Genomic DNA, 22,707 nt, shown 5'->3' with positions numbered 1-22,707 from the left:
AAGATTTGAGATGACCGTGAGGTGAGATTAAAGCTGGGAGTTCGTTGTAGAGGTATTCGAGACCTTTGGTTACTCCTTTTACTATGTTTAATCGTGTTGGCCAATCTAGTGGGGTTTTCTCAGTGTCTGGTAACCTGAAAAGATTTAAAAGAAATGTTATCTAACAGTAATAAAAAAAGAAGAAGAAATATATACGAAATTATTGAGTTAAAGAGCAATTTAGGGTTCTAAATATTTAAAGGAGTTTTCAGGATTCCCTTCAAAAATGGTAGATTTACCATCTGTTCTTAAACTAATTTCCTGACTTCATCTTTAGGTGTAATATGGCATGTTTTTATGTTAGGGTTTATAGTTTTAGGCTTAAAAAATTAGGTAAGACGTGAGGTATATTTACGGATTTAGATATGTCAAAAGATTTTTCGATTTCTTCAAGAAAAATCTATTAAAGTCTAATATTGTCTTCATTGGAAGTTGTCTCAAATGTCACAACTCTATAGATTGAAAGCTCGAATGTCTAAAGAAGTGGTCTAAAGACAAGATGGGTGTGCCTAATCGGGTGATTAGAAGGCAAATCATATGGAACGTACATTGTTATACTTGAATCTATGGTATAGTTAAACCTTCTCAGGAATCGGATTAAGCAATCATTTAGATCATCAGATCTCAAATTAATTGATTTGACCAGTTTAAACGTAAATATTTTATCTTATTTTTTTTATTTTTTTAATCAATTTTTGGTGTTAAGCTTCTTGTTAAGAAATGGCTTAAAATTGGTAGTGGATTGTTGTTGTTGGTAGTGGGTTGTTGGTGGTAGTGGATTAGTGGATGGTTGTTGGTGTCCATTTTCAACCACAAATCTTTGCCAAAGTTTTGGACAATTATGTCCTTGAACTCTCTTATAAATAGAGAGGTTCATTAGCCATATTAATCATCCCAAACCAAGAGAGAGCAAAGCTTGTTCTTTGAAAGCTAGGATTTTAGCTTTCGGGTTTTCTATAGGGGTTGAGAGTTGTGAGGTTCTCGGGTTGTGTCTTGAGTGTAAAACACTTGTAATCTTCATCTTGTTATAGTGAAATTTCTTTTCGCCTCTGCCCGTGGACGTAGGCATTAAAGCCGAACCACGTAAATCCTTGTGTTCACTTTATTTTTCGTTCCGGTCAATTTACTTGTAGTCATATCGGAGTTCTCGAAACGATCCTTTCCGCAACAAATTGGTATCAGAGCTTAGTTGAAGGAGTGATAATATTTTCTGAATTGCCCTGTGACTGCAGCTTTGTCTGATCTTTCACATCAGGAAGAAAATATTATCATTCATTCAAAGGTTCCAAATTATGGCTACAAGTGTTTCATCGACTAAGTATGATGTCGAGAAATTTACCGGGAAAAATAGTTTCAGTTTATGGCGCATCAAGATGCGGGCAGTGCTGGTTCAACAAGGATTGCTAAAAGCATTGTCTGGTAAAGATAAATTACCAAGCACGCTTTCGGAAGAGCAAAAGGATGACATGCTAGAAAGAGCACATAGTGCTATTCTGCTATGTCTAGGAGATGAAGTGCTACGAGAAGTAGCGGATGAGAAAACCGCGTCCGGTTTGTGGCTCCGGTTAGAGAGCAAGTACATGACGAAGTCATTGACGAACCGGCTCTACCTCAAGCAAAGACTCTATGCCCTGAAGATGGAGGAAGGTACACCTGTTTCCCAGCACCTGGATAAATTCAATTCCATTATCATGGATTTGAATAATATCGATAACAAAATCGATGATGAGGACCAAGCAATAATTGTTTTGTGTTCTTTGCCTCCCTCGTATGAGAATTTTGTTGATACAATGATGTACGGTCGTGATGACCTGACTCTAGAGGAGGTGAAAAATGCCTTAAGTTCCAGTGAGTTGAGGAAGAAAATCACTGGTAAGGTGGTCGAAAACAATGAAGGCGAAGGCTTGGTTGCTCGAGGAAGATCCAAGGCAAAGGGTGGAAGTTCAAGTAAAAGCCATCCTAGATCGCAGTCCAAGAAGAGAATACAGTGCTACTACTGTAAGAAGTACGGGCACATGAAGGTAGATTGTCCGAAAAGGAAGGAGAAATCAGAATCACAGGAGCAACAAAATGATCGTGCGAATGTAGCTGATGCAGATTCTTCAAGTGATGCCGAGATCGTTCTTGCAGTATCCGACTCTTACGCTGGTGGGAGATGGATTCTTGATACGGGAGCTACATTTCATATAAGTACTTCGAAAGATGCATTCTCAACATACGAGAAGCATTCTGGTTCAGTACTAATGGGAAATGACCACGCATGTCAAGTCATGGGGATTGGCACAGTTCGTATAAAGATGTTTGACGGTATTGTTAGAACTCTAACTGATGTTCGGCACATTCCAGAAATGAAGAAAAATTTGATCTCTTTGAGTACGTTGGACAAGAAAGGCTTTCGGTACTCTGCTGAAGGTGGAGTTCTCAAGGTATTCTCGGGTGCTTTGACTGTGATACGTGGTAATTTGGAGCGGGGCCTTTACTTCCTCGATGGTTCCTCGGTTACAGGTGTTGCGGGAGTGTCATCATCAGATGATCTAGATTCTGACACCACGAAGTTATGGCATATGCGGCTCGGGCATATGAGCGAGAGAGGCTTATCGGTGCTAAGCAAACGAGGATTATTGTCTGGGCAGTGTACAGGAAAGTTGAATTTCTGTGAGCACTGCGTCTTCGGTAAGCAGACTCGGGTAAAGTTCAGCACTGGGATTCACAAGACAAAAGGCACAGTGGATTACTTCCATTCTGACCTTTGGGGGCCTTCTCCGACAATTTCTAAAGGTGGTTACAGATATCTGCTTACCTTTATCGATGATTACTCGAGAAAGGTTTGGGTGTATTTTCTGAAGAGCAAGTATGAGGTTCTCATCAACTTCAAGCAATTTAAAGCTTTGATCGAAAATCAAACAGGAAAGAAGATCAAGCGATTCCGGACGGATAATGGCTTGGAGTTTTGCTCAGGTGAATTCAATGAGTTCTGCAAAAATGAAGGAATAGTGAGACACCGCACTGTTCGTCGAACACCACAACAAAATGGAGTTGCAGAACGCATGAATAGAACTCTCTTGGAGCGAGCTCGTTGCATGCGATCAAATGCTGGGCTCGGTGAAGAATTTTGGGCTGAAGCTGTTAATACTGCTTGTTATTTGGTTAACAGATCTCCGTCAACAGCTATTGAGCTGAAGACTCCTGAGGAAGTATGGTCTGGTTCTCCTGCTGATTACTCTGGTTTAAGAGTGTTTGGCTGCCCTGCGTATGCTCATGTAAATGAGGGAAAACTCAAACCGAGGGCGAAGAAATGCATATTTCTTGGATACGGCCAAGGGGTGAAAGGATACAGGTTGTGGTGTCCTGATCCGGTTTCGTCCAAGTTCATCATCAGCAGAGATGTGACTTTTGATGAGTCATCCATGCTTCGATCCACCACAAATTCCCGGGAAAAGGAGGAGTCAGATAGAATGGGAGATCACGGTGTTGAGAAGCAGGTGGAGTGTCAGGTGGACGCTCCAATTCCTACGGAAGGTACTTCAGTCCAGGATGATCAAGTTGAGGTGCAAGATTCCGATGAAGATGAGTCACCTCAAGAAAAACCATATAGCATTGCCACTGGAAGAACGAAGAGACAAATCAAACCAAATCCGCGTTACGCTAATCTGGTGTCTTTCGCGCTCAGTGTGGCGGAGTCCATTGGTATAGAACCTTCCAGTTATAATGAGGCTGTCACGTGTGATGAGTCGGCACAGTGGGCAATTGCTATGAGTGAGGAGATAGAATCTCTTCACAAGAACCATACTTGGGAGTTGGTTAAGCCGCCAAGTAACCAGAAGATAGTTGGTTGCAAATGGGTCTTCAAGAAAAAGGAAGGCATCCTAGGGGTTGAAGCAACTAGATTCAAGGCACGATTGGTTGCTAAAGGCTTCACTCAGAAAGAGGGGATTGACTACAATGAAGTTTTCTCCCCAGTCGTAAAGCATTCTTCCATTCGTGTATTACTTGCCATGGTGGCCAAGTCTGATCTAGAACTTGAGCAGCTTGACGTAAAAACGGCGTTCTTGCATGGTGAGCTCGAGGAAACAATCTACATGCGTCAACCAGAGGGTTTTACAGTTCCTGGTAAAGAAGACCATGTCTGTCTATTAAAGAAGTCTTTATATGGATTGAAACAATCCCCAAGGCAGTGGTACAAGCGGTTTGATAGCTTCATGATTCAGCATGGTTACACAAGATGTGACTATGATGCTTGTGTCTATCATCGGAAGCTCTCAGATGGTTCGCACATTTATTTGTTGCTGTATGTTGATGACATGTTAATTGCTTCCAAAAACATGTCGGAAATCAACAAGTTAAAGTCGCAGTTGAGTGGTGAGTTCGAGATGAAGGATCTGGGTGCTGCCAAGAAAATTTTGGGCATGGATATTCACAGAGATCGCAAGGCGGGCAAGCTTCGTGTGTCGCAGAAGAACTACATTGAAAAGGTTCTTCAACGCTTCGGCATGGATAAAGCGAAAACTGTGAGTACTCCGTTGGCACCACATTTCAAACTCTCTGCAGAGTTGTCACCACAATCTGATGAAGAAAAGCAGCAAATGTCTCACATTCCATACTCGAGTGCAGTTGGAAGCGTGATGTATGCAATGGTTTGCACTCGTCCAGACATTTCACATGCAGTTAGTGTGGTCAGCAGATACATGAGTTGTCCTGGCAAGGAACACTGGCAGGCCGTGAAATGGATTCTCAGGTACTTGAGAGGTTCTGCAGATTTATGCTTGGTATATGATCAGAGTGACTGCACTAGCAGTGTCACGGGCTATGTGGACTCTGATTATGCTGGAGATCTGGACAAAAGAAGATCTCTGACGGGTTATGTTTTCACTTATTCTGGAGGAGCCATTAGTTGGAAAGCTGTGTTACAGTCTACCGTAGCCTTATCTACGACTGAGGCGGAATATATGGCGTTAGCAGAAGAAGTGAAAGAAGCATTGTGGATGAAAGGTCTAGTAAGCAGTTTGGGTTTACAACAGGATTTCACTGTTGTATTTTGCGATAGCCAGAGTGCCATACATCTGACTAAAAATCAGATGTTTCATGAACGGACCAAACACATTGATGTCAGATATCATTTTGTTCGGGAACATGTTACGCAAGGTGACATTGTTATCAGCAAGGTTGCTACCGAGAAGAATCCTGCAGATATGTTAACTAAGGTGATCCCTGCATATAAGTTCAAGCATTGCTTGGACTTGATAGGTATTCGGGATTGATTAGCGCCAGAGAGGCGTTTGGAAGAGGTGATCCAGTTCGAGGAATTCACTATGATGTTCAGCTTGGTAAATTTCAAGCCAAGGTGGAGATTTGTTAAGAAATGGCTTAAAATTGGTAGTGGATTGTTGTTGTTGGTAGTGGGTTGTTGGTGGTAGTGGATTAGTGGATGGTTGTTGGTGTCCATTTTCAACCACAAATCTTTGCCAAAGTTTTGGACAATTATGTCCTTGAACTCTCTTATAAATAGAGAGGTTCATTAGCCATATTAATCATCCCAAACCAAGAGAGAGCAAAGCTTGTTCTTTGAAAGCTAGGATTTTAGCTTTCGGGTTTTCTATAGGGGTTGAGAGTTGTGAGGTTCTCGGGTTGTGTCTTGAGTGTAAAACACTTGTAATCTTCATCTTGTTATAGTGAAATTTCTTTTCGCCTCTGCCCGTGGACGTAGGCATTAAAGCCGAACCACGTAAATCCTTGTGTTCACTTTATTTTTCGTTCCGGTCAATTTACTTGTAGTCATATCGGAGTTCTCGAAACGATCCTTTCCGCAACACTTCTTAGAAGCTGAAATTTGTGAATTTAAGTAATGAGAGTACTAACCGTGAAGATGAACAGCCAAGCTTCCATTTTCCACAAAATCATAAACTAGCAACTTTTCTTCCCTCCTATAACAATAAGCAACGAGAGGAAGCACATTCTCATGTCTCAACCACCCTAAGTTTTCCATATGCTTTATAAACTCTTCTTTCCCAACGTTATTCATCTTTTTATGTCTCTTCACCACCATTGACGACCCTACCGATAGAGCCGCCTTATGCGATGACCCAAAGCTCCCACTCCCCAACACATCCGCCGTTGATTTCAACAGCTCCGCCAGATCAAACCTCTCTCTATCATCCCTCAAGAAAGAGAGCTCTACGTCGTTTTTCTGCGAAGCACCCGACGTCGGTGGTGGTGCCTCGATGGAATGAGGCGGTTGCACTCTGCTGCGACAACAGATTAAGAGGAGGGTGAGAGTGGCGAAAATGATTGATGTGACGACTAAAAAAACGATGGTGGGAAGCCAAATGGCGGGTGTTTTGGGAGGGGCAGGGGAAGGAGCGGGGGAAGGGGTTGTGGGGAGGGCGGGTGAAGGGGCGGAGGATTGGATTGTGGGAGGGGAAGTTGGAGAGTCACAAGTCTTCAATGGTGCTCCACATAGACCTTTGTTGCCTGCAGGTGTAAACCAAGAAAATTATAGGCCTTTTAAACTATACATTAATCAAACATTCAATCATTAAAATACATAGGTTTAGTTTGGATGTACGGTGCGTTTACATGTAATTAATGTAAAAATATTAATTAATAACAGTAAAATTAGATACTGTAACGATATTGTAGTATGAGAAAAAAAATAAACTAAACGCATCACATGTAACCTATCTAAATCCCATCTAAGTGACATAATTGTTACTGTATTAGAATTTAAATTATTTTTTATTTCTATTATTCAAATAATAGTAAATTAGACTTTATAAATTAGTTTAAATAACATATTGTGTCATTAATTGAAGTGTCATATTGCATACAGAGATCATTTAATTAATAATAGAAATGAATGAAATTTTCAATAGAAGAAATTCAATATATAAAAATTAATTTATATATTTTTTGAGTAACAAGACAAAATACAATTTAATTTTTAATATAGGGACCTTTATAATATTTTTACCATAATTTAAATTTACAGAAATTGGAAAGTTAATTACAAATTTTAATTTATAAAATTTTCGAAAATTAAGAAACTAATCCAAATGAATAACATTATTAAACTTTAATCTTAAATAGTAAAAATTAGTAATTAGTAGGTCAAATTTTTTTATGCAATAAATAACAAAAAAAAACCAGTAATTCAAGTTTTCTTTACTATTGGACTAAATTCTTTGTTTTCATACAACATAATTAGTCAAAAAAATATAAAAATTTGATTTAATCCTTTTAAAATTATGAAGATATAAACTATTAAAATGAGGATATTGTATTTTTATTATGGTAAAAATATACAATTTAATTCCGACTCAAAATTTTTCTTCTAACTTCACCCTTGAATGAACATGATATGATTGGAAATAATAGGGTTTGAAAGTACGTAAATATGACTGACAAGTCACAGGGAACAAAAGTGGCGAAGCCAGAGGGTTAGCAGACCTCGATCCCTTAAAATGAAAATTTTTTTATTTAGTTATTTTATATTTAATAAAATTTTAAATTAATAATAATAAAATTATACTTTTGACCCAAAAAATAAAAATTTAATTTAATATTTAAAAGTTATAAATATATAATTTATTAAAATAGTGAAATTACATTTTTATTATCATAAAAATATAAAATTTAATTCTGGACTCAAAAAAATTTTCTAACTCCACCACCACTAAGAAACAAACACTGTCCTTAAACAGAAAAATAATTTAACTGGTTTAAAATTCTTTTAAAATTATAAAATTATAAATTAATATACGATAAAATGGTTTTAACCTTCTTAAATATTTATAATTTACTAAAATTTCTGTCCACCCCTTCAACATAAAAAAAAAAAAAACAGTAGAGTTCTAGACTATATATTATGATTGTATGATCGAAGTTTGCAATGAAATCATGACAAAGAAATTGTTAAAATGATTATATTAGCATTTTGCAATCACGATAAACACGAAAAACTCACCGGAAAATATGGTGGGATCCATCTTACTAAGGCTTGCAGGTATAGAACCCTCCAATGCATTATTTGAAAGATTCAGTGTGAAGTTGTGTTGTTTAAAATCCGGTATCTTACCGGAAAACTTATTCCCGTCGAACTTAATCTCTATAACCTTACGAAGGTTAGCTATCGACGACGGAATCTCACCCGTAAACTTATTTTTCGAAAGATACAATTTCTTCAATCTAGCCAGACTTTCAAATGCATTTTTCGGTAAATCTCCAGAAAATTGATTGTTCGACAAATAAAGCGATCTCAAGCCACTGAGTTTATTAAAATCCGGTAAGGAGCCGTTGAAATTATTGTTCATAAAACTTAGGGTTCTTAATTTGGAAAACCCGGATAAGGAATCCACATCGATGGTTCCCGATAATCCCATTTTCTCAAGTTTTAGACCCAAAACGGTATCCTTTTTGCAAAGGACACCGACCCAATTCGCACGGTTGCCATCGCACGGCGGCTTTGGGTTGTTTCTCCAACTGTCCAATTTAGAGGCATTGACTAAAGAAGCTTCGAATTTCAAAAGGGATTCAGAATCGGAAAATTAATAAGAAGAAGTGAAAAGCATGGATATTAAAAATATAACACGAAGGTGAAAGGTGGCCATGGCGGAGGGTTTTATGCACGGTGATGGAGGGCGGCGGCGCGTGCGCGCCCTTCGCCACGGGGCCTACAACGCGGGGGATATCGATGGGGTTTTGAGCCCAAGGATGGGCCCAAAAGAGAAAGAAAACAAAAAAGAAAAATGGTGGGTGAAAATCTGGATGGTTTTGAAAGAGAGGAAAGATTGAGTTACTAAGAATAGGAGTTGCTAAAAGGTGTATATCAATGGAAGGCTCTGCATGTGTTACGTTGATAACGTCTTCATCTTACGTATTTGCCATGCAATTCCTTTATTTAAAAATTTTTGGGCAAAAAGTTTTCACATTTTAATTCAATCATTTAGAATTAGTTTGGTATAATTTAGGATTTAGGGTTTATTATTCTCGAATGAATGTTGATTGGCTCGGTATAGTTTAAGATTTAGGGTTTATTATTCTGGAATGAATGTTGATTTAACATTTATAGATCAATGTTTTAGTTAGTTGAGTAGCTAGAATTTTGGGATAAAGATGAATGTGGCTCGGATTTGAGGGGATAAGGGTAGATAGAATTTTTACTCGAAAATGATAAACTTTATTTTGATTCTTAAAAAAAATTATAATTTGATCTGATGTTGACCTCGAGTTGATCATTGGCTAGGTCACAACAGAATTTCAGGCCTATTTGATAGGTTTGGGCAAAAAATAGACTTAAATTTTTGCCTAAATCCGATCTGGATAAAAAGTTAAAACTCAAGCTCGACTCGCTCGTTGTAATAAATTTTTATATAAAAATAAATTTAAAAATATAATACATCAAATATAGTAAAAAAATCAAATAAATATTTTCCGATAAATTGAAAATAAAAAAAATCTTTATATTTAAATAACACTAAGATAGGGTAAAATTTAACAAGCAAATGACTCTAAAATAGTAGCAAAATTAATAATAAAACAAGAGTTATACAATATTCAAACAATAACAATAAAATAGTAGCAATATAATAGTGAAATGGCAGCAAAATAGTAGAAAAACAAAAACAATTTTTTGGCAAATTCGGACTGGACCCGGGCAAATTAAAGCTTACTTGAGGCTTGACCCATTTTCTATATACGAGCCTTTTTTTTTGCCCAAGTCCATTTTTCGAGCCTATTTTATCATTCTAACTCAATTTGAAATTTTTTTAAATCGAATCGGATGAAATGTAATTCGAGTCGAATCGAGTGAAATGTAATTCGAGTCGAATCGAATCAAGTGAAATTATTTGAGTTAAATTAAAAAAAAATTAAACATGTCAAATAAGAAATATTGTTACAGTACTATAACTAATTTCATATTAAAGCACATAAATTTGAAACCATATATATTTGAAAAAAATTCAAAGCAAAATAATAAAAAAATAAAATAGTTGAGTATGATAAATTTGAATAATTAATTAGGTCCCAAAATAATTATTATTTTAGAAAAAAATTAAAATTTTAACCTTTTTTATATATTTTAGAATTTTTTATACTTTTTTTTAAATATAAAATTTGAAATTTTTATAAATATTTTAAATTTTAAAAATTATTTTAATTTTTTTGTGAGAGAACAGGGATTAAAATAGTATTTATACAAATTTGTTATTTAAATAATTAGAGTTATTCAATTATAAAATTCAACTCAACTCAACTCAACTCCAATTCAAAACTCAAATTGATCAAATTGGTTTGTATAATTCAAGTAACTCAAAATTTAATTTTTTTCGAATCTAATTAAATTTTATTTCTACCGAATTTAACGCTTGTGTGCTGCTAATGAAACGAGCGGAGCCGAGGTGGGTACTGATGAAGCTTCTAATTACTGCTCCTCCAACTTAGCTATTTCGGTTTGGCATTCAATTATCTTCTGCTGATAATATCCCTCACTCCATACATGCATTGTGTGTTATCATTACTATTATTATTTTGAGCTTTCTAGGTCTGATTGCCTTCAAACAAAAACAAATAAAAGAAAATAATAATGGGATTTCAAGTTGAGGTTTGAACTTTGATGTAATGGGAAAATTATATTTCATACTTTTTCTATTTATCAATAAAAGCATCATAGAAGTTTTCGTATTAATAGTTAAATTACATTTTATTTTTTTATTTAAAAAATAAGTAAATTAATTCTTATACGTTAGATTAAAAAGTAAATTGGTCATTAAATAAGTAAATTAGTTACTGTACGTTAGATTAATTAAAATGTAAATTAGTCATTTCTATTAAAATTTTCATCAATTTCTTCTATTAAAACTTATTTGGTTATCGAAATAACCAGACAATTCATGTGTACAATATGCTGACGTATAAGAATCAATTTTTAACAATAAAATTTGATGGAAAATTTTACTGAAAACACTAATTTGCTTTTTAATTTAACATATAATGATTTTTTTTTATTTTTGTAAAGAAGACAAAATACAATCTAACTTTTGATATAAAGGCCTCTATATTACTTTTAACTTATTTATCTCAAAGTTCCTTTTGTTATTTGTTTATTTTTAATTTTATGCCTTTCTGAACAGTGGCGTGTACAAGCGATCTTGCGACCTTTGTGATGTAATTTTAAAATCTTACAAATGGAGTTGCCATTGAATTTTTGAAGCTTAATTCACGATTTAGCTCTTAAAGTATACAAATTCTCTTACTTTGGTACCTAATTTTTGTCTTAACTTGATATCTAAAGTATCAATTTTCTCTATTTTTGGTCTATTTTGTAACAAACATTAAAAAAATTGTTAGACAATTTTGGCCAATGGAAATGAGCCACGTGGCATGTTTTGGCTAATGAAAAAGATGTCACGTGGTAATTAAGTTTATTTAAAATAAAAATATTAAATTTATGTTTAAAAATAAAAAAATTATAATATTAAATACTTAAATATTAAAAAAAACACTTGATTGATTGCTAACCAACATTGATCGACGTTGATAAGTCATGTGGTGCTATTAGAACAAGTCATGTGTCATTTTAAAAAAAAATATTATATAAATTATATTGATTAAAAATGTAAAAAGTATATATAATATATAAAATTAAAAAAATTAAAACGTTATTTTAAAAAATAAAATATATAATTGTAAATTGTAAAAAGTCAAAATAATGTATAAAAAATATAAAAAATGTTATAAAAAAGGTATTTAACTTTCAAGTAAAAGCAAAAAAAAAAACTTGAAATTTAAATAATTTTTAGAATTTTATAATTATATATTTTAGAATTTTATAATTTTTTTAAACTTTTAAAAATATTTTTTTACAATTTTTTACAAATTTTGTAATAAATAATGTTAATTTCAACTAATTTCTTTTCAATTATTGTATTTTTAATTTTTTTTATAATTTATATGCTTTTTCTAGATTATATATATTTTTATTTCTATTTTTCATATTGTTTAATGTGTATATATATTTAATAAAAGAATATATTTTACTTTTACATAAAGATGTCATGTGGTGTTTTGTGATTAGTTATAATATATTTTGTAACTTCTATCGAAAAATGGACTAAAAAAATATAACAGAGTTATACTTTAAATACCAAATTAGGAAGTGAATGTATTTGGATGTCAAAATAGATAAAAAAATTAAATATCAAAATGAGAAAACGGGTATACTTTAAAAGTCAAATAGTGAATAAGTAATTTTTTTAAGTTCGTTCTTATTGATGTAATTTAAGAGTTTATTGGTCAATCACAAATTATTCGTTAATGAAACAACTATGATAAATAAAATGGTGATAAAATAAAACTTAAAATTGCAATAAAGAAAATTATTGTAATAAAAGTAATTTGTAGATGATGTAAATAGCATGATAAATCATGAAATTTAAACAAAAAATACATAATAAAAATATACAAAATAGCTTAGGACGGATTTGGTAAAAATCTAAAATCTTAAAACGCTTTGGGATAAACTTTAAAAATGTAAAATTTGTTTTTGGTGTAATTATATATATATATATGAGATTCTAATTTAATTTTCATATAAATTTGATATTTTATTTATCATATAATTGATTATATTCCTCTTTATTTATTATACAATTCATTATATTCCTTCAAACTTGCATATAATTAGATTGATTTGTTTTTAAAATTTGTATAATTGTTAATTGAGTTTTAGTTCGATTGGCATGAACATTATTGTCAATGCAGAAGGATGTGGGTTCGAATGTATTGAAGTTTATTATCCTTCTATTTATGCGTTAGGAGGAGTTATGGATAGTTTTAGGTATTATTTTAAAAAGAACAGATATAATCAAAATTTATAATAAAATTATTAATAATAATGAAATTAATTACTGTAGCATAAAATAAAAAGATAACTAAATGCATTGAACCATAGTACCTATCTAAAGGGCCTTAGATTTTGCATTTGGGTTAACTAACCTAAACCCAAACTGAATATGCTCAAACCCTAGCTCACTAGTTTGCCGCTTAAATGCCAAAATAAATATATAAATAAAGAATAATAAAAAAATATAATTACAGTTTTGTATCTCTATTAATTTGAAATTTAAGATTTCACCCCTCTTCTTTAGTTCAATATAATTTATTTATTTATTATTATAAAATTTATTAATAGATCCAAATTGATAACATAACTTTTTGTTATTAAGGCGATGATATAAATTTATTATTATTATTTGATCACGTAATCTGGACCACGTGAAAATCAAATCGATCGTGTTCGATTTATAATAATTTACATGTGAATCGAATGCTTAAAACTAATTCTAAACATAATTTGAGTGATCACTATAATAATAGTATCTAGCGGTGCTATCGATTTGGATTTATTAATAAAATACCAATTAGGGACAACACTAAAGGGTTAGGTAAGATCCCGACTCTTAAGAAAATGAAAATTTGTGTTTTAACCCATTTGAAATTAAAAAAAATTATAAACTAATAAATAGTAACATTATATTTCCCCTCTAAAACGTTAAAATTGTGATTTATGATTTCTAGAAATTATAAAGTTTTAAACTTACAATATGTTTTAATTATCCTAAAATTTTTAATTTAATTTCGACCCTACGCTTAAAATTTTTTCTAAAAAAAGTTTATATTATCATTTTAACAATAGCAACTAAGAAAGTTATCAACTTTAATAAAATAATAATATTATAAAAGAAAAGAGGCTAAATTACATAAAATTAAAGTATGAAGCTTAAATAAAAAAGTTTAGCATAATAAAGGGACTAAAACCATAATTAGGCCTAAAAAAGAGTGTCAGTTTCGTGATATTAGCAAAAGTTACTGCCTGAATTTGCAAAGCCGAAACTCGGCCGCTTTTGATATACAGAATCTGAGCTTTCCAATCTTTACATGCAAAAGAAAATTTGATCAAATTTCTGCGAAAAATAAAGCTATATATATAAAAAGCAGGTATTATATTTGTGGTTTGCCTTTAAATCTTTACCGATTGAGGAAAAAAATTATACTGTTTAATTTTTATTATTTCTGATTTTAGGGTTTTGTCGAACAAATTTCGTTAATTATTTGCTTTTATTCGTCGTCTTGTGTCTTGAAATCAATTTATTATTTTGTTTTGGGGTTCGGGTTCTTTTGAATTTGATTTCTTTTTTAGCTATTGAAAGAAGTGGAGCTGATGGGTTCGTCTTTCGGTGAAGCTTTTCCAGCAATGCAGGTACTGTCTCAGCTAAATACTTTAAAATCAAATTTAGAGTTTTCGAAAAATTTTCTGAAATGAATTGATGTCTTAGGTTATCGTGTTTGAACTCAATTCGGCATTTATGTATTGGCAGGAAACTTTGCTGGAGTTTCGTGCTGGTAAAATGATGTTGGAAGGAAAAAGGGTTGTCCCTGATACACGTAAAGGGCTCATTCGCATAGCTAGGGTATTATCAATTAAAGAACTTTTGGTTATACCTATTTTATCTTTTGGGTTTTATTAGTTTTTTACATTATGTGTTTAGATAATGGAATTGTTATCTGTTTTAGATTATTTTTATCTGAAACTGTTGTGAGCTTACCACGTTTCTGTTCCAGGGTGAGGAGGGACTGGTTCATTTTCAGTGGCTTGATCGGACTCAAAATGTTATTGAAGATGTATCCCGCTTCCTATAGTTTGCTTTTGTTGTTTTACTTAAAATATTTTATTCTGTATGAACATTGAGGCTTGCAGGTTTTATCGTAGCAGCCTTTCAGTTTTGACTTTTATATGCTGCTTCTGATTTTGTAGTCTAGGAATCAATTTTGCATGTACGTGTCTGTGTATATGCATGCATTTCATTCTAAAATGTAGTTTGGGGGTCTTTTAGAGTTTAATATAAGTTCAGCATGTATGCTTGTTAACACATTGTATGTGTATACTTTTCATGTTAACTATTAGTCACATTAGTTCTATCTTCTCATCTTGTTAATGTCTGGAATAGTTTGCTATGTTGTCCATCTTTGCTATTTAGAAGTCAGAAGCAATGTTGTCTGATAGGTCACATTGTTTTATTTTATGTATAAGTTTCCATCTGGTTAACTGATATGGTTAAGAATTGATTTTTAATTCTTGTCCTTTAATAGCTTAGTTTCATTGTTAATATTCAGACCTGTGATTAACATTCTATGCCTACTTTACCCTGTTATTATTGCTTGATTCATAAAAATGTTAATATAACATGTGAGTACTCTTTTTTCTTTCCCTTTCCCTTTTCCTTCACATGACATATTATAGGATCAGATTATTTTCCCCGATGAGGCTGTTTTTGAGAAGGTATTTAATTGTCTTTTGAACTATTTAAATCTTTTAAAATACGTTGATTATCAAATTGGATTATATTAGCTTTTTTAAGTGATCTTGAATATTATTGTACTTGGATAACATAGGTTAATCAAGCATCAGGCAGGGTTTACATATTAAAGTTCAATACCGACGACCGGAAGTTCTTTTTCTGGATGCAGGTTAGGTTTGTTAATTTGCTTCCTGTGTAGCTAAGTCTCTGCTATTTTTTGCTAAGTTGTTTTCATTCTTATTCGCTCAGGAGCCGAAAGCTGAAGATGACTCACAATTATGTTGCGCGGTCAATAATTTCATCAATCAACCATTAGGTATAAATGGATCACATTTTCTGGTTAAGTTTAGGGTTTAAATATGCATTCTAGTCATCAAGGTTATCCTTCTGCATGGATTGCTTTGGTATGTTTATAATAAGACATATTCTCTCTCTCTCTTTGTTTTATGTTTTTAATTTTGTTTTATGGATTCCTTTTAACTTTAATAGATTGTATATTTATCCTGCTTTTAGTTTCCCATATGAGTTATCTGCTCTTCCAATTTTGGTTTACTTGGTCCTATATTTTTGCTTTTATGGTTCCCTTTTTTCTATTATTATTGTTGAAGCATCCTCATCTTACTTTATGTTGATAAAATCATATCAGTCATGGCTTTCTTAACCAGTCTCTGTGTGTGTGTTGGTTCCTGCTGCTCTGATGTAAGCAATCACATCATTAAACATGGCTTTCTTGATCACAGTCTCACTCTCTCTCTTTCTCTCTTGTTTCCCTTAATTGTCATCCTTCACTCTTTAACTTTATCTTTTGCAATATATTTCAGTATCTAAAATTGGAAACCCCTGCATGCATAGATACCATATCTAGCTTTCTACCTCCCTTCCCTTCCCCTCCCCTCCCCTCCCCCTCCTCCCTCCTCTTCTCTCTCTTCCTTTGTCTTAATATTTCAGTGTTAACTCCTCATGTATCAAAACCACTCTGTTAGTGGACTAGGCCTTCATACATTAACCAATTTTATATTTGAAGAATGGCTATTTGCTCAATGTGGGTGGAATAGGGGGAATTATCCGGAAATTGATTTTATTTTATTATTTTAATATTCAACAGAACTTGGTGTAGATGAGCCTGATGCTTCTGAGCCTTTGCAAGCGTTTGAAGACATGGTTGAAGATGATATTTCATCAAGGTAAAGCCATTGTTATAAGGATACCCCTCATTCATGTAGAAAGATTACTATAAATGGTATTTGCAAACACAAAATTGAAAAACTAAATGTTGTCTACTTTATTTTCAGATGTCTTGTGGTCCAGCCTATCCTTGTGTCATACATGTCAATGTTGTGAAACTTTATAATTAAAATTAGTATTAATAAAACAATATTAGGCATGTTGATGAATGCACTTACATGGCTTGTGGTCGATTAGTTCTAGAAATTAAATTGTTTGTAAAAATTTTAGGAAGAGGACTGAGGTTTAGAATCAATTTTAAATTGAATATATGAGTGTTGTTTTTATTGAAGTACCTGTCAGTTCCTCTATTCATAGACCTTGGTTGGCTTAGACCGAAAGAAAATTAGAAATTTGAGCTCTATTCTTTCAGTTCCTCTATTCATAGACCTTGGTTGGCTTAGACCGAAAGAAAATTAGAAATTTGAGCTCTATTCTTTTTCAAGATATTAGCCACTTGTTCAAAATTCTTATGTTTTTATTTATCCAAACTTTTCAGAGCTGGAAACTTGACTGTTACAAACTTAGGTGCTGAAGCGATTAGTGATGTAACCTCTTCATCAGGGCCAGTTAAATTGGAAGACTTGCAAAGAATACTGAGCAATATTGGTCCAGCAGGTATGTAGTTCATTAATTGCAGAATGCTTGTTACTATTTTGTTATTAGATCATTTTGAGCTCTAACACCGTTGTTTTGTGGTTGTATCTGTTGCAGAGGTAGCTGGTGAGCCAGATGGAGGTGATTTTTTTTCTTTTTATATTTAAGAGCATCTGGTAATATTGGAATTGAACCTGTTAAGTTTCTAGGGAAATTTTTTTTTCTTTGTTATATTTCCACGTGTGAAGTATTTTTTTTTCCAATATATTTGTAGAAGTAATAATAAAATTGTAGTTGTGATATTATCAGTGTAAAGCTAGTGATTTTGCTTTTGATCCAATACTTTAACCAGCTAATGTAACATATTTTTAAGAGTGAGAGTAGTCTGATATGCAGTCCTTGAAATAACAATTCTGCTTGATGCTGCTCTCAGAGTTAAGCCATATCCGTCAACCTTTGTGTTTGTAGTCAAAGAAATTTGACGAGTCTATTATTTCTCAAGAGCTGTCCACTTTTGGTATTCTCAATTGATACCATACCGTTAGGAAGTGGTTTGACGTGAAGTTTCACATTTTCTGTTGCTTTTCTTTGACACGACTCCACCTCCTTCCCTTTTTTATCCTACCAGGCTTGGGGTTGGATGATATTTTGAAGCCAGATTTGATAATGCCATTAATTGAGACATTGTCATTGGAAGAGCGATTAGCTTCATATTTACCAGAGGTATATAATAGTTGCACTGTTTCGGTTTTCTTTCTATATTTTATGTTCTCCGAATATGAAGTTATTGGTGTTTCAGGGTCAATGGACACCTGAGGATTTGTTAGAGTTGCTGCAGAGTCCTCCTTTCCGTCAGCAAGTAGATTCATTTACCTATGTGAGGAATTAGAACCCACACTATTGTTTGTTTGTGAATTCTCAATGCACTGTTCAATTTCATGAGGTTGCTTTCTCTCTGTTATAGGTACTTCGAACCGGACAGATAGATTTGTCTCAGTTCGGTATTGATCCAAGTAAATGTGAGTAGTCTGCAGTTCCAAATAAATTTTAGTATCGGACATTGCGATGGTTCTTCATGGTTAATTTATTTAACCATTCCTTTTTTTGCAGATAAGTTCACTGTTTTATCTTTCCTTGAGGCACTTGAAGATTCTGTTTCCAAAACTTCTGGAGAAACACAAGATGAAAAAGATGTAAGACCTCAATCCTGTAATCGTAATGACCCCATGGATGAGAGCAAGTGACAGATAATTTCATCTGCTACCGTTCCCATCACTCTCGTTTATCATAGGAGAGAATAGTTCATCCCTGTTTTAATTTATTCTTCTTGTTTGGGTGGGTGTTCTGGAAAAAAAAAAGGCAGAAAAAAGAAAGCAATGAAGAATGGAAATGGTTTTTATTGTGGTTCAAAGTTTTAAGCTATTGTATAATACAACCCAAAAAACAAAAACAAAAAAGGAAGAAAAAATTGTGTTGAAGATTAAGTGGATAATTTCTTGGTTTTTTTAGGACCATTTTTAATACCTTTTGAACATACACGGAAAGCATTGAATTGGTGAAAACATATAAAGGTCAAGTGTATGTTCTGTTGGATTTTTGTTACATTGGAATTCCTATCAGATTTTTGTGTGTTTTATTGCTCTATGGTTATGGTTTCCATTAGACCTGAAAATTGGGCTTGAATCAATCTAGGTTAGGTCATTTTGGGTTTTAAATTTTCAGGTTTAGATCATTTTAAGTTTGGATTGTTTCTGACTAGAATCATTTTGGGTTCGTATTGTTGGGATTTGTTTGTTAGGGTTTTTGAGTCAAGATCATAGGTTTTTTCAGGGTAAAAGTACCATGGAGGTCTTTATATTAGGAGTCGAATTACATTTTTCCCCCTACTTAGAAAAAGATAAATTAGTTCTTATACGTTAGATTAAAGTGTAAATTAGTCATTTTATTAAAAAAATTCATCAATTTCTGTTATTAAAAATTGGTTTTTGTATGTAAGCATAAGGTACACGTGGCATGTTGGGTTATTTTGTCAACTATGTCAATTTTTAATAGCTCGAATGGATGAAATTTTTAATAGAAAGTACTAATTTATTCTTTAGTTTAATGTACAATGACTAATTTATCTATTTTTTGACTAGAAGTAAAATGCAATCTGACTCTTAGTGTAGGGGCTTTTATGGTATTTTACTGCTCTTTTTTGGTCATTTTGAATTACTTGCATGAATTTTGTTGTTCATATGTAACCTAGATGATTGATTGATAAGTTTTTAATATAGATTCAAGTATATAACATATTTATGTAATGATAAATGATTATAATGAAAAAAGTATAGTCCAACGAACCATTAGGCACATGAACTAGCAGTCATTTGATGACTGATGATAGGCCATAATGTACTCATTTTGCTCATTGCATCCATCGGTGGAAGTGGTCAATACCGAAGCATATCTTCCGCCGTAGATTAGCAAAAAGTTCAATGATTCAATTCTCGGCTGCTCCACTGGCAGATTCCCTTCCAACATGCCGACCACATTTGACATACTCGGCCTCTGCCGTGGCTCCATTTGCACGCAGCACAAGGCCACTTGTACAAGTCTCTCAACCTCCTCACTCTCGGCCCTTCCGTTCAACCTTGGATCCACAAGCTCCATATATCTCTTCTGCACATGCATTTCTAATGCCAGTAATGGGAAATACAGTCTCTTGAGCTCCGTACCCGATAATGGCGCACAAGTTTGTACGGAGAAATTCCTTCTTCCTCTCACAATTTCAAGTAAAACCATCCCATAACTAAAAACGTCGCTCTTTTCTGATATACCTGAGCTTGTTAGCCATTCGGGAGCTAGATATCCTCGAGTTCCCCTCAATGTCGTAAGAATATTCGATTGTTCGGGTGTTAGAAGCTTCGAAATCCCGAAATCTGATATCTTCACTTGTAAATTTTGGTGTAAATTTTCTTCGTGTAGCAGAATGTTTTCTGGTTTCACATCACAATGGATTATCTTGTGTTGGCACCCACTGTGCAAATAAGCAAGTCCCCTTGCGGTTCCGACTGCAATCTCGAATCTTTCTTTCCATCCAAGAACCGATTCATTATTGAAGATAACATGGTCCAGTGATCCCTTGTTCATGTATTCTAATACCAAAAACCGTTGCTTGCCTTGCAAGCAAAATCCTTTCAGTTTAACAAGATTGATATGGTGAATGTTTCCTATGATTGCAATCTCAGTGCAAAAATCCTTCTTTCCTTCAACTCCCAAATTGGTGATCCTTTTCACTGCCACAACTGATTCATCTGGTAAAACACCTTTGTAAACGGTTCCAAATCCACCGCTACCGATTTGTGTTGTGAAGTTGTCTGTTGCAGTTGCAAGCTCCTCGTACTCAAACTTAACTGGTAAACCTGCAATAGATAGTAAATCGATCTCCATTGAAAATGAGGCTTTCGAGCCTAATCTTACCACTGCAGCTCTGGAATGCCCTTTTGTTCTTTTCCACCATGAGAATCCTATAACAATGACAACCAGTACAAAAGCCCCTAATGAAGATAGTAGGACCGAACCCAGTACTGAGAATTTATGACCAGCATCGGTCTTAGAACTTATGTTTATATTAGAAGATAGAGTCATGGCCTTTACGTAGCCTGAAAAGTCTTCTTGGCCAAGATCAAAGGTGCTTGAAAAGATGGATCCGACATTGTTCCAAATCGGATTACAAGAACCAGAAGAATTTCCATAGAGAACCCCTAAGCAAGAACAGTTCCGAGAGCATAGCAGTTGACAGTTCAATAAACTGATCCGTAGACTTAGTGGCTCTATGAATTTTGTTGAGAAATAGTCTATGGCATCCCCAATTTTCATATAGGAAACCTGACCATTGGTTTCATTACCATAAGAATTACTGGTATTGCAAGCTTTAGGCAAAGTGAACAAAGGGTTAATTGGCACACAACCATCGATTCCACTGTGGAAAGCTGATGGGCATAAACAGGTTTCGGGCCTTTTGTCACGGTTGCAGAAACCGATTTTCTCACAAATGGAAGGAATTCTACAATTTTCAACCGGAATTTGTAAGTTTTGGACCGAATTGTTCCCATCAAAGCTGCTAATGGTGAACTTCCCATTGGACCCCAACTTTGCATATATAAACTCCAATCCTGCAGCGTCAATAGGAGCCAATGGAGCCTTAAAGACTATGGTTGAACCATCATCTCCGACCCAATACAAACCGCTGCCATTAACCGCCATGAAAGACACCGGCACATTCGACTCCTTGAAAGCTCGGTTATCCATTGACAACTGCCAATACGTCATCCCATTCCACTGCAAAACAGCATCAGAACTGGTGAGCAAAAGCTGGTATTCACCGGCAAAGAAGTCTATACCAACAGGCAATCTTTGCCCCCTTACAAGAGTGTCAGTAGGGTAGTTGAAACTTTCCCATAACGAAATGTTTTGTTGATCAAGCAGAATGAGATTTCCCGAGTCATCAAGTTGAAGGAATGCGACGGGAGAGTTGAGGCTTGGTGTTGACCACACAATCTGATCAGAGTTATTGGTGATGATAAGTCCATTGGCAGTTAGCAAAACATTGGCAGAATCTGAAATAGGTCTGCCTCTGTTAGCTGTCCATATGATGGTGTTGGTAGATAAGTGGATGATTGAGAGATAGAACTGAAGGAGCTGTTGGTCTGGGTAATTTGAAATGGCGGCTTGGAAGGTGGCGTTGGGAGATAGCAAGAAGGCACCACTGTTGTCAACCAAGTTGATGAATGAAGCAGTGAAGTTGGGGCGGATGGAGTGACTGTAGAGATCACCTGAGGAGGTAATAAACAACCCGGACAAGAAGACAAAGATAGAAAAGGCGGCCATATTTCAGACCACCAAGATAGAGACGAGAAAACGCAAAAAAAACAAAGGTTATGGTGAAGGATTGGGGTGCCTGGAAATCAATCAAATGACACTAATTTGACCACTTTTTTCATAAACGTGAACACTAAACTACTAAACTAGAAGGGTTTGCTTAAAGGTGCAAGTTGTTTTGAAAAATTCAACTTTAATCTTTCCAAACACAGAAGGTTCAATCAAGATGACGAAAATCTTCTGAAAAACAAATAATTATAGCTTGAATTCAAGAAACAAATGGAGAAAAAGGCTTACTATGATGACTTTGACTACAATAATTAATATAATCAATATTTTAATTTGACTAAAGCATAGACCGTAATAATTGGGCAAGAAATGTTGACAAAGCATTCATAAACTACGAGTTTGGCAGGAAATGTTGACAAATATGTGTTCCCTCTGATTTTGTTCATCTAATTGTTGACCCTCATAGCCGTCATCTATATGATGGAGTCAAGTTACAAAGCCAATTCTGCCTCTTGGAGCCATTGGGCTGGTGGTTTGGAGCATAGCACAACCTGTAAAGTCTAGCGATCAAGTTCATCTTTTTGAGCTTCTCCGATATTTAACATGTCTGGCACGTTGAGAA

The 22,707-nt window shown here is 34.1% G+C and overlaps 3 protein-coding genes across 6 annotated transcripts; 1 reads left to right on the top strand and 2 right to left on the bottom strand.

Annotated features, from left to right (window-relative positions):
• On the bottom strand, positions 1-8,738 carry LOC107926161 (pollen receptor-like kinase 1). Its single transcript, XM_016856962.2, has 3 exons — positions 8,000-8,738; positions 5,896-6,507; positions 1-134 (listed from the first exon to the last, which is right to left on the bottom strand). Exons 1-3 carry the CDS (start codon positions 8,412-8,414, stop codon positions 106-108), a joined length of 1,056 nt encoding a protein of 351 aa, XP_016712451.1. The 5' UTR covers positions 8,415-8,738; the 3' UTR covers positions 1-105.
• Positions 8,739-13,913: 5,175 nt separating this feature from the next.
• On the top strand, positions 13,914-18,815 carry LOC107926275 (26S proteasome regulatory subunit RPN13). Of its 4 annotated transcripts, none has more exons than XM_041075585.1 (14): positions 13,914-14,031; positions 14,234-14,293; positions 14,412-14,504; positions 14,656-14,715; positions 15,335-15,373; positions 15,487-15,561; positions 15,642-15,708; positions 16,510-16,576; positions 17,116-17,234; positions 17,331-17,354; positions 17,842-17,936; positions 18,013-18,090; positions 18,178-18,232; positions 18,324-18,815. In XM_041075585.1, the coding sequence occupies exons 2-14, from the start codon at positions 14,255-14,257 to the stop codon at positions 18,455-18,457; spliced, it is 945 nt and encodes a 314-aa protein (XP_040931519.1). In that variant the 5' UTR covers positions 13,914-14,031; positions 14,234-14,254; the 3' UTR covers positions 18,458-18,815. The 4 variants fall into 4 exon arrangements, with proteins under 4 accessions (XP_040931519.1, XP_016712572.1, XP_040931518.1 ...); XM_016857083.2 differs by having other exon boundaries at positions 16,498-16,576; XM_041075584.1 differs by having other exon boundaries at positions 13,921-14,031; positions 15,341-15,373; positions 16,498-16,576.
• A 147-nt stretch (positions 18,816-18,962) lies between these two features.
• On the bottom strand, positions 18,963-22,616 carry LOC121204871 (G-type lectin S-receptor-like serine/threonine-protein kinase At5g35370). The gene has a single exon (XM_041075582.1). The coding sequence runs from the start codon at positions 22,083-22,085 to the stop codon at positions 19,572-19,574; it is 2,514 nt and encodes an 837-aa protein (XP_040931516.1). The 5' UTR covers positions 22,086-22,616; the 3' UTR covers positions 18,963-19,571.
• Positions 22,617-22,707: the final 91 nt, after the last annotated feature.

This window comes from Gossypium hirsutum, chromosome A08, assembly GCF_007990345.1.
Source record: "Gossypium hirsutum isolate 1008001.06 chromosome A08, Gossypium_hirsutum_v2.1, whole genome shotgun sequence".
NCBI lineage: Eukaryota > Viridiplantae > Streptophyta > Magnoliopsida > Malvales > Malvaceae > Gossypium > Gossypium hirsutum.
This window is presented reverse-complemented; position numbering and strand designations above follow the sequence as displayed.

Bases quoted from the DNA above. Each gene is read 5' to 3' on its own strand.
- LOC107926161 (XM_016856962.2), bottom strand. From the start codon at position 8,414: ATGGGATTATCGGGAACCATCGATGTGGATTCCTTATCCGGGTTTTCC. The intron at 6,508-7,999 runs GTGAGTTTTTCG...TTACACCTGCAG, and splicing joins GGATCCCACCATATTTTCCG to GCAACAAAGGTCTATGTGGA. The intron at 135-5,895 runs GTTAGTACTCTC...AAATCTTTTCAG, and splicing joins CTTGGCTGTTCATCTTCACG to GTTACCAGACACTGAGAAAA.
- LOC107926275 (XM_016857083.2), top strand. From the start codon at position 14,255: ATGGGTTCGTCTTTCGGTGAAGCTTTTCCAGCAATGCAG. The intron at 16,577-17,115 runs GTAAAGCCATTG...CAAACTTTTCAG, and splicing joins GAAGATGATATTTCATCAAG to AGCTGGAAACTTGACTGTTA. The intron at 18,233-18,323 runs GTGAGTAGTCTG...CTTTTTTTGCAG, and splicing joins CGGTATTGATCCAAGTAAAT to ATAAGTTCACTGTTTTATCT.
- LOC121204871 (XM_041075582.1), bottom strand. From the start codon at position 22,085: ATGGCCGCCTTTTCTATCTTTGTCTTCTTGTCCGGGTTGTTTATTACC.